General features: G+C 42.3%; 1 protein-coding gene across 4 annotated transcripts in view; it reads left to right on the top strand.

Annotated features, from left to right (window-relative positions):
• LOC138581426 (butyrophilin subfamily 1 member A1-like) overlaps positions 1–12,042 on the top strand; it is a 366,089-nt gene that overhangs the window by 315,874 nt on the left and 38,173 nt on the right. For all 4 annotated transcript variants that reach the window (XM_069652748.1, XM_069652746.1, XM_069652747.1 and 1 more), the window contains one exon: positions 8,247–8,267. In XM_069652748.1, coding sequence (XP_069508849.1) covers positions 8,247–8,267 — 21 coding nt within the window. The remainder of the gene's footprint in view (positions 1–8,246; positions 8,268–12,042) is intronic.

Genomic DNA, 12,042 nt, shown 5'->3' with positions numbered 1-12,042 from the left:
TTGTTTGGATAATCACCCTTGGTTCCAGTGTTGATAGACCAGTTCAAGGGCACCACAGTAACAAGTATTGCAGATTCAGCATCTCCAGGGCCGAGCCAGAGACAGAGAGAGACAAAGAAGTTACCGTCAGCGATGCAAAGTTCCTCTGTGCCCCTCTGGCTTAGGATTCAGTTCCCGGGGATAGGAGCAGCTTGAGAGACCAAGCAGTGAACGGGCTCCAACCTCTGGATGAAGCAATGCAGGCACAGACAAGAGCTTCACACAGATGGTGCCTTCAATTAGTAGAGGTGATCCAGTGTTCCCTCTGGATCAGAGAGGATGAAGCACTGCAGTCAGTCCCTTATGGTTTTCTGAAGAGGCAGTGCTTTACTGTGGGGTTCGGTAGAGCATTGAAAGGTAATTGTGCAGATTTTTCATTGTTCCTTGTATCATCAGGCCTTATAAAGAGAGGGACACACATGCACGCACACGAACACGCACACACATCCCTTGACTAAAGCCCTGAATCCTGGAAAACAGTCACCCAGACCAAATATGCTAAAATATGCTCAATTCCTCTCACAAATACTCACAAAGAGGGACACGTGATAGTCATGTGACCCCTCATGTCTTTAAGGTAAAGAAACACTACGCCCATTTTGTGCATGGAGGAGTGGGTCAAAATGGACCGTAGCCATGTAAAATGGTTTCCATAAGGGCAAAGCCATTGACCAACCGAGAGGGATTACCCTCTTTTGGACACTGTGGGATACCTTTGATGTTGCCTTGTCTTAGTGGTCTTAAGGAATCTTAAGACCAAGCACAAAAACAGAGCCACTCTCTTGGTCAGGCTTTGGATTAAGCCTGGCTCAGAGGAAAATGAAGTCCATAAACAAACATATATGGGTTGTCACATCAGGAACATTTGCGCTTTTTACCTAACAATTGGGTAACCCACAATAGATGTGGGGTTGCACCTTGTAACCTGTGGTATCCGGACATTTTTTCGAAGACTTATTTTCGAAACACTATTTTGTCGAAAACATTTTGCCGAATTTCTTTTTCTTAGAATGTATTCTTTTTTTTAATTTTATATGTTTTTCTTGGTTTCGTAAGCAAAAAAAAGTGTTAAAAAAGAGGGTTGGGGGGAACCCCCCCATTTCAAAAATAAAATTAAAAAAAGAAACATTAGAAGAAAAAATTATTCGGCAAAATTGTGTAGAGAAAATGGCATTCGAAAATAAGCCATTCGAAAAAATCAGAATAAACCGTACCTTGTATATTCCACAGGATGGCAATGTTGCCTGGGTGGCTGCAAAGGATATACCTGGTTTGGTGCCAATTTATCATTTTAGGGGAGGAAAATACAGCCTCAAACCGGGGGCTGCACTTATGGGGCACCCTTCTAAAATCTGGTGGTGAGTTCCATCAGCTGAACAGTATTAATGTGTAACTCTGTGTTCAACACAGTTGGGGCCATGTATGGTCACAGCTCTTTGCCTGGGAATAGTAGAAGAGGCCAAGCCACAACCAGTTCTAGGTAGTATGAATTTAATACCTAGAAATCCCACGGTGAAGTTTGCCACAAGTGATGTGATGGTCACCAGTATGTTTGAATTTATGGTATCAGTATGGTTGGTATTTGCAACCCTTATCTTAATTCCAATCTCCTTTCATTAGGGAGTGTATGACCATGTTGCACATGTTCATGTGGAAAAGGAGCATGACCTGAAGACAAGATGCAGAATCCTACTAAAAAACCTGTTAAGATTATAGAAGACCCTTTGAAATGAAGCTTTGAATGGGAACTCTCCAAATCACACACCATAACTTCCTTGGTGATTTCATAACGCTGTGTTCACTTCTCCTATTTTGCCGTGACCAAACAGGACAAGTTTGAACTATTTTACCCTTCCCTATTTACCGGCCTTGCCCAGTATGTTGACACAGCTTCTATGAAAGAATACTATTGCACAACCAGGAAGCTCCACAGGCGATCTAAAGCTGATTACTAAGATCACGGTCTATACTGTGAGGACATTGGAGCATAGTGCCCTTGCATGCCCTGTAATGCAAAAAATGTACTTCCGTGCCCCCCTGCTTTCTGGTGCATGCACTCTACTGGAGTTCCTCAATGGCGGTTTTGTATTGTTGGAAGCCTCATGTACCTCATTCATTACCACTGTTCCAGGAGGCCTGGCTCTACCAGATCTAAAGCTCTGCTCTGGTAATACGTACACCAGGTGTTTCTCACCTACTCAGCCGCTCCCCTGACCTGGCTCTGGGCAATAGTACTTCCTCCTAAACCATTGTGGATACAGCTCCACAGGATCCTATTTAAAGTACAGAAAACAATGGAGAAGATAGATGTTGGCTTCCCCTCATCTGTCTTTTTCCATCAGAGGGCAATCTGGATCATGCAGTTCTTGTATCTTATAGTGCATACCACTTTTCCAGGGTAAAAGGGAGTCTTGAATGTGGTTTGATCCGTGGAGAACCTAAAATGCACAGCCATTCCATGAAACTAGGTCTTTTGAAGCAAACACATTCGAACTGCTAATGCTATATGCAGAAAGATTGATGCTTGCAATTGATCTTTACAGTTGGAAAAATATGCATATCGTTGCATCTGCAGACTCATCCTTCGATTGTGGTGGCTGCCATGTCATGGAAAAAATGTTCTTCGTTTTCTGAAGCTTCTCCAAGTGGCAAAGAGAAGTTTCTTGAGCCATTTCAGAAGGCTCATAACAGAATAGGACTCTCAAGTGATCACTGATGCATTCCTGGTGTGCTGCAAGTTCAAACTCTGGAGAATGTGGGGTACATTTGGAAAACATCACTACCAAAGTGGTTTCAATGAATGTGCTGGTGTATGCTTAGCATCATGTTGGGTTGGCTAAATGTTGCATCCATATTGGCTTGAACCACTGCAGATGCACAGGATAGTTTTCCTGACCTCCCATTTGATGGAATTCACCTTTTTCAGGCATTAATGAATGAAGGGCCCAAAAACATCAAAACGTGAACCATATTGTGCTCTCATACCTAAGCAACCTGCTCAGACTTTACCATCTTGGGGCAAACCAGACGGCTCAAGCTTCCTTCCTGAGTTTCTACGTTTGCAGAATCGGTGGCCCAGCAACATATTGGATGTTCCAGCAGCCTGCACATGAATCAACACAAACCTCAATCAAAGTGTTTTTTTTTTTTAACAAAATGTCCCTGCTGATCAAAGGTTTTTGCAATGATGACCTTACTCTGGGCCATTAATGTGCAGTGCAGGGACGATTTTAGATCTCCTTTAGGCCTGGGGGTCAATCCCCCTTGGGTTATTGCACTCAAGGGTTGGGTATATAATCTCTTGTTTTCTGTTTGGTTCTTCCGGCTTCCCCACCCTCAGTCCTTGAAAGGGAAAGGGAGAGTTAGTAGCTGCTAATCATGATTGCAGTGGCAGTGGAGTTAGTCTAAGTTGATGGGCTGTCCCAGGGATTCTTCTGCCTATTCTTCAGAGTGGAGAACAACAGTGGTGTTTTGTATCACCCATAAACCTGTCCCTCTTAAATCTTGACCTGCCTGATGCGAAGTTCAAGATTATTACTCCATTGAAGATCATGTCCTTCTTTCAGACCGTGGTCTTGCTGTCTGCAGAAATAATCAAAGTCAGGGGGACACCAAATTTTAGCCCAAGTTTCTCCCCTTGGGCTCAGCAATGGCCAAGAACAATTTCAATGTTTTGACAGCAGTCTGCTTCTACAGTTGTGCAGTAAAGTGTTTATGTATACCGGTCTATAGATGACTTGCTAGTCACAGCTTCCTGTCTGAAGGAAGTGCCTATATCACTGAAGATTCTTTGACCTTTCTGTTCTTACTGAGCTTCCCAACTAATGAAGAATCCCCCTCCCACCTACTGACAGGTTATGTGTAATGGACAAGGTTTCCCCGCCTCACAATCAAGATGTCAGGCTTGCCAGCTTACCACTTTTTGACAGGGAAGAAAACCACCCTCTTTTGATTTCAAAGGTTGGTGGGGCTAATATCTTGAAGTGTGTTGGCAGTTCCCTTCATGCAACTCAGGATGAGGCACAGGCAGTGGCATTTGATGGACTACTCCAATCAGTCTTCTCCATCTCAGTTGGTTGCAATCTCTTAAAAGATCAGGGATCAAACCGGATGTTGTTTCAAGAAGCCCTACTGCTTGTTGGTGCCAAATTTCACAATCTTGAGCCGATTTTCTCCATTTGTCTTATTACTGCTGCAGAGAGACTGTACGCCATCTTGAGGTCCAGAATGCATTTATTTATTTAATTTATTGTTTGCTTGTTAGGCACTTATACAGGAAATACATTCTGTTTCAAAACGCCCACAGGACAGCAGGGAGAAACAAGGGATAGTAGTACAATTAAATACAAGAAATACAGAGGGAATGGACGGCTGAAGCTACTAAGCCTTGCGAGTATTCAGAACATGCAAGTGCAGGAAGGAAGAGCCCAGTGGGATAGATGCTGTGGTGCCCATCCTCGAGGTGAGCCACAGATGAAGTGCAAAGTATGGCAAGTACTATGCGGCCTAGTGCCACTTTTGGTGGAAAGTGTAAATCTCCAATGCTGAGGGTGTGCCGAGGCAAGTGCTGAGGAAGACAGGTGCTGGGGAGATTGGGTGTGAATGGTCAGAGGCACAGAAGATGCATAAGGGTCCAAGACACCAATCACTGCAGCTGTGGGATTAGCAGATGAAGGAAGAAGGGAATGAGGAGGAAAAGAGGAGAGTCTTTAGGTGCTTTTAGAACTTCAGAAAGTCCTGCCCAAGACGCAGAGGGAGGGGGGGTGCTGTTCCAGAGGAGGGATCCAGCTGAGGAAAGCGAGCGGCCTCCTGCTCTCTGTTTAGCAAAATGCTTTACACACAGGGAGTTGGTGCTACAGGAGCGTAGCGGTCTAGGAGGAAAGTATTTGGCAAGAGAGATTTGCAGGTAGTGTGGTCCCCAGCCCCCGAGAGCCTTGTGGATGATGCAGAAGGATTTTGATTTGATCTGTGCAGCAACCGGGAGCCAGTGGAGGCTTTTTTAGGGCAGGAGAGGTGAAATGCCTGGGCTTAAGGCCAAGGATAAGTCTTGCTGCTCTATTCTGAATTATTTGAAGGGGTCGCAGAGTGGAAGAAGGTAGTTTGAGGAGGATGCTGTTACAAAAGTCAAGCCAAACGAGAAAACCAGGGCTCGGGAAACATTGAGCTTCTGGGGGAAGGCGAGAAAAGGGAGAATTCCTTTGAGAAGTAAGAGTTGGAAGTGGGACTTCTTGGAAATGTCCTGAGTGTGAGGGAGTTAGGTGAGAGAGGAGTCAAAGATGACTCCTAGGTTTCTGGTTTCAGAGGAAGGAGCAGAGGGTGAGCCCAAGGTGGGAGGGCAGAGAGAAGCGAAGGAGGGAGCAGGGGTCCCAATAGGAAGGATCTCAGTTTTGCTGGCATTGAGACGCCATTAAGACGGAGATCATTGGATCAATGCCTGCTATTAGGAGGGCCACATGGATCATACACGTGTTTTGAAATGTAACTCAATATAATCAACTCTGTGGTTCTTTTTCCATCACATTGTAACAGCAGGATCTTGATGTCCAAAATCACTGTTATGTTCTCTGACAATGCATGTGGAAAAGGTAGGTCCTGCCCCAGACTCCACCTTAGCATGGTGACCATTCAACCTTTGACCATTTAGCAGCATATGTTAAAAAATAATACAAATGATTAAAAAAGAGGTACACAAAACATTGAAAAATAAACTGCCTGAGTGGCTGCCTTACAAGGTAAGAAGAGAAAAATAAAGGTCAACTAGCTAAAGCCTCATAACAGGTTTTGCGGTATGGGGAAAAAGTGGCAGTCATTTTGTTACTGCCACTTTTCCTGCACCAGCAAATTATAATTTTTCACCAGATTTACTGCCACGGTATGACTGCATGGTAAATCTGCCGATGGTCTGAGGGAAAGTGGCAGATTCACCTCCATCTAGTTGCTGGTGTTAAATCCACCAAAACTCTCCATGGAGTCCTCTGGACTCCAAAAATGGGGAATTATCATTTGCCAGGGGGCAACTTGTAATCCTGTAGTAACTCCACAGACCAAGTGGCGGTAATGGGAGTTTGGTGGTAATTCGCCAAATTACTGCCAAACTTGTAATAAGGCCATTTGTTTTTAAATATCAAATAACAAACCGAGAAAAATGAATTTCTGCCTAAGCCCTCAAGTGCTCTCCACCCTCCAGTGTGGTTCAGCCCTGCCTCATCTTCCTGCAGCCAATATCAACCCACAAAGGAAACAGGAACTTCCTGCTTCTTTATAAAGGCTCCCAAACTTGTTTTCTGCCTGCAAACTCCCTCATATCCATGCCAGAATACACACATCTGATATTACTACAATGCTCTCGGCCGAATCCTTGTGTAATCCCCGAATCCACCTATAGGTTCCCTTTCCCATCAGAACTTGTGACAGAAATTCAGACACTCCAATTCTTCAGCATGCTCCCTCAGACTCATCGGAATCCGGCATTTGAACCTGCAGGCCTTCGTTGGGGTGTTTGGGTTGATTCGCCCAGACTTATTTATAACAAATCTCATGACACACATACCACTCACTTGCAGTTTATGACACTGATGTCATACCTCAGTAATGCAAGCTTTGTAATGTGGGCCGATGCACAATGCAGCCTGCTGCTGTGTGGCTCAGACATTTACTGGAATCTTCAATGGGAAGTGGCACACCAGTCTTACTACCTTTCCCTGGAAGAGTCTCTTAAATCTATGGTTTGGCAGCTGAGGACAACAGCACTATCCTTGCTCGCAGCGAATGGTATAGCAAAAGGAATGAAGATGCTAAGACATCAAGATCTACTCTCATTCTTTGGTAAATTGCCTCTTTGTGACTAGCACATCTACTTCTAGGGGAGCTTGCCTTCCACCATATTGCCCATGCTCTTCAGGAAGTGCTTTCTCTGTCCCTTTCGCTTCCTGTCACTGGTCAGATTGTGATGTTTAGTGTCCTGCTCAGGTGGGCAGTCTGCTGCAGAATCCTAGTGCCTGACATCCAGACATGCTTCCAAGGACGCGATATTCAAGAAACATTGTTAAAACTCTGATAACGTGTGCATCTGGAGGTTGATGGATTTATTCCTTCAAAATAGCATGTGCCAACATTATAGATTGGTTGCAATGGCATACTCCGCCTAGCTACATCCATCAATGAAATGTTGGGAATATACATGTATGTGGTTTCTAAGGATGGGGCACCATCCCTGGATACAGTTCTGGCCCTTTGCTCAGTTTAACAAATGAAAAAAGGATTGATATTCTTCTCCATGTGCTGGTAGGTCGGATAAGCCTTCAGACAACAGGACCCTGGAAATCCCTTTTGGAGAAACAAGAAAATGAACCAGAGAACTAAGGAACCTCCCAGTATTAGCTGTTCAGCCCAGAGATTGCTGGCAAAGAACATAGTAATCAAAGGTTCCCCCTATAGGTGCCCCTTGTCTAACAAGACACTTAATTCTGTTTCAAGGTGTGGGATCCAGATGTTCACTAACACCCTTGATGGAGGGGCTATGCAACCTACAAGGGGCTCAATAGTACAGCAGATGTCAAACTCTGGGGTCCTGTCGGTCCATATATTCTCAGTGCCTAAGTAAGCCTATGGGTCTCTGGCAAGAAGCAACAAGACTTAGTTTGCTTAAACCAATTACCCCTGACTCCTCATGTTAGAAGATTGGCAAAACACATCACAACAGTGTTCATATTTGACAGACTGCTGCATCCTCAGGCCCATATGTTCGCAAAACACACGTATACCCTGATGTAAAACCTTAGCGTGGCTGCTCTATTCTCAAGTGAAAGGTCACAGAGGACCAGGCTACCTAGTCTCCCTCTGTGTAAGGACAGGTTTTACACTTCGTTGGCTTGTTTCTTAGCGATTGGGCATTCTATGTGAAAAGTGTCTTCTTTCCTCTCTGGAGATCCATTCTATGGAGATCTTTCTCTTCCCTTTGTCAAATCTCAACTTGAAATAGTCATTGGATATTGTATCTTTAGTTCCTGTAATATTTTATAACCACACCAAAGGTTCCCTCATCAAGTAAAGATTATTCAGCCGTGTTGCAGTAGGAAAACACTTTAAAAGAGTTTGTTAAACACAAAATATATTGTTTCAGCTTTGGTGCTATCTTGGTAAGTGAATGTGTCATTGTTGCTCTATTCCTTACATTAAAAGACATTTTGTTTATTTTTATTTTCTAGAGCATCTTCCAGAGGAGCGTGGTGAGTATTTGATGACCGACATTATTTTTGTATCTGTTTTGTTCCACATAGTCTGCTTTTAAACCAGAATACTCATAGTCGTTACTGCAACCATGTGCTAGAATAAGTTTGAACAGTTATTTCTAAATGGCTTAAGAATAGCTTGGGGATGTGCACTGGGCATATTCTGTTTGTGCTACTAGTGCATTTCCTTTTAGCAAGTGTATGGACTTTCCATCTCTTATCCATTCCTGGGATGTCAGATTTACATGGAAGGAGAGTTGCTCCCTTCTGTCTCATGGAACATTACTTGATGCTCATGGTTCCTCTCCCCTCTATGAGCAGCAGCGTGGGCTTGTGACATTCATTTTGTTTGCTACGTATGTGTAATTTGAAACATTGACTGTGCATTGTCTTAGCCTACATGCCGAGGCACTGTTCAGCCCCACCTACCACAACAGTGCTAATAAGATGGAAAATGTGCATGAAGTGAGTAAAGGATAAGACAAGTGGTAAGTGGCTGGCAATCATTACAGAGGATCGGCTGATTTCATTTTGTGGACTGGGACCTACAGTTTTCCTTATACGCTTTGTCATTGCACTCAGACTCATTTCCAGTCATAGTGCAAGTGCCCAGATTCAAGAGCACAGGGGCTGACTAGTCACTCTAGAAAAGTAGGTGCCACTGCCAAGGTTCCAATACCTAGTCCATGTCTACTAATTCCTAAATACAAACCAAGCACACCATACTACAAAGTCAATGTTAAATTACTGCAGCTACTAGTATATTTCACAACACTCACAGAAAAAGGTAGACAATGCTACCGTTGCACTGGGTCTGGTAAAGTAGGTTGTAGGTTGAGTTAAGTTTCAATTTGTAGTGTGTTGGACTTGGTTTGGATTAGACTATTAGTATATTTGGACTGAGAGTTGGTTCCTTCAAATTTGCTTTCCCAACATTTGTACAGTGCACATTCAGACATGTTGGCACTTAGGGCCTCATTACGAGTTCAGCGATGCAGTAAAAAAGTGGTGGTGATTCCGCTACTGCCACTTCTTTTGGCAGTAACAGAATTACTGCCATTTTTACTGCACCGCCAAATTCTGAGTTCAGACGAAAAGTGCAGGTTTTTCCTCCAGAAAAAAGCTAGAGGTAAATCCTCTACTTTTCCTCCAACCATCGGCAAAATTGCTGCAGTGGAATTAAATCTCGCAGTGATTTTGCCAAAATGCCCATGGTGTCCAGTGGACTCCAAAAAAACGGGATTAAGACCGCCCAACCACCACTTGTATTCCCGTGCTAACCCCATGGGAGCAAGTGGTGGTAATGGTAACCAATTCTGATGGTAATTCAGCAGAATCACCAACCAAGCTACCACCAGACTCGCAAGGATGCCCTTAGTGTTTGTATCGTAAACACTAAGGGCCTCCTTAGTGTTTGCAATATTGCATGTTGTGCCCAACATTTGTAAGTAGCAACCTTCTTTTGTAACTTTTTTCTCTGAGTTTTTTCAGTGGGAAAACAAGATTGAAATATACATAACTACATATATAGTATACAGTTGTTGGAAATGCAACTGTGAAGGTGCCTGTTGCAATTTATTGAAATCTAAGCCCTATATGATAATGATAATGTTGGATTCAAATATAATATACTGGTTTGTGTTTTAATAAGCAGAAACGCAATGCAATTACAATGTTATTGTAGACATAAAACCAGTGAACTATAGGTCAACTTAGACCTATATAGATTGTGATAAAGTCAGAAGTCATTTTCCAAGAATTTCTAGACCTCTACACCCCTACCATGTATATGCTAACAAAACATCCTTTTCTGAAACAAAAAATAAAAATACTTATAAACATCAGTATTTTGCTTCAGGCTTTTATGGGCCTGTTATTCTAAGGTAATCTCAAAACCACCATTGTATTGATTAATGGATATCGTGTTGTCAGATTATGGCATACCCCTTGAACAGATGTCCGAGAGGTCCATTATCCCTTGACATTGAAAGAATGCGGTCCCAAGATGTGGACCTGTTCTATTATATTAAACATCGTTCTTTTGACCAGTCAAATAGGATCTTAAACAGCAGATGTGTGATTAGTGATAAGAAGTCAGGGTCTAAATATAGAAACAAGGTTTGAGAGCTCATTTGAACAGCACAAACGTCTAATAAGGCGAGCGTGCAACTACCCATTGACAAAACATGTTCTTTCATACTTTTTAATCATTTGTCCCACTGAAAAACTGAAGACATAGCTGAATTCAGTGTGATCAAGTAAATAATAAACAGTTCAAAATCGGATCCTAAAATGAATACTGTTTGCATAATTCACCAATATTAATCATACCAATATTCACGACAGAAACCCAATGAATACCATGGATTTTGTCATATTCCCATGAATTATCATGCCATTTTGCCCTAAGTCACACGTGTATTTCAAGAGTTATATTACCCGGATACTTCCTTCCTATGACACACCAAGTTCCATGAGCCTATAGAACTAAGCAGAAGGGCCACATGGCGGTTGTATGAGATAATGGAGATAATGGTAGTGGAACATGATGCTAGAGGGTTGCTTTTGGCCTGGCAAAAACAAAATAATTTCCAGAAGGCAATAAGCCATTGGGCCCTGCAGGATTGATTTACTGAGCTACAGGAGCACCAGAGCAAGGGCACACCTTTTTACAAGAATCCAAAGGGGCTTAGCCAGTGCCTTACTATTGCCATCCAGTGGACAGAATCAACCACATGGGCCCCTTGGACTTATTCCCTATAGCCTGACAGATGCTCGCTAAAACTGAATTTGACAAATATGCACATTTTATTTAAATATAAATCTATTAGCAATAGAACCCTTCTAAGAAAGGGGGAGGGTAATTACTCTCCAAAACAAAATGAAATATGAATTTCTAGGTTTGTTTCAGGAAGTGGATCGTCTCCTGAAATCTGTGGCTTCTGATGCATATTAAATTACATAGGTGGCAAAGGATTTAAAAGACCTTTTGTAATTAAATGTCATGAAATAGAATATTTTTCTCAAGGATACAAAATAGTTGAGAGGGCTTGGATAGAAAATCTGATTTTCAGAACCTGTGATTTATAGTGTTTGATTCCCTGCTCTCCCTTCTTTCAAAAAGAAAGCAAAACTATTTGAATTTTCCCTTTTATTTACAATGTGAAAAGCCAAACCTTTTTGAATTTCTGTTCATGTGTTCTGAATAGGAACTCCTTTGTTTCCTAAAAGAGAAGCTGAAACAATATGCATTTTCAGGTTTTAAATCTAATATGGGTATGTTTTGATATAATTTACTTGCACGGCCCAATTGAATTCATATTTGCTGATGTATGTTTGGATGTTGTGTGAATTTGCAAAGTAACCTGATGTTTCATCTTTTTGGTAACAAATGTGCAGGGAGCACAGATAGGCAGGCTGCAGAGGTAACTTGTTTTTCTTTGTTGTTTGAATTCAGCTGTGGTATTTTGAGGGGATCTCCCTAGCATTATGAGTTAGGGTATCACATGTGGTTTGACTCATTTATTGTGTTTAACAACATGATAAAATCTGATTAAAGCAGCCTGTTTCTTGTACCATATTCTAGGGTGGGATTGCTCTAGTAGGGTGAATTATATTGGTGCCATTAGTATGGTAGGCACAAAACCAAACATATAAAACAGTGCAGGAATCAATAATGGAGTGCACAAATTATAATCAACACATGTATCAAATACAAGTTAATCCCACACTCCCTGTTGGCTAATACCTATACAAAAATATAAACAGGTGG

The sequence above is a fragment of the Ambystoma mexicanum genome, chromosome 3p, assembly GCF_040938575.1.
Source record: "Ambystoma mexicanum isolate Mex_15411 chromosome 3p, UKY_AmexF1_1, whole genome shotgun sequence".
NCBI lineage: Eukaryota > Metazoa > Chordata > Amphibia > Caudata > Ambystomatidae > Ambystoma > Ambystoma mexicanum.
The sequence above is the reverse complement of the archived record's forward strand: the minus strand, read 5'-3'. Positions and strand labels throughout refer to the sequence as shown.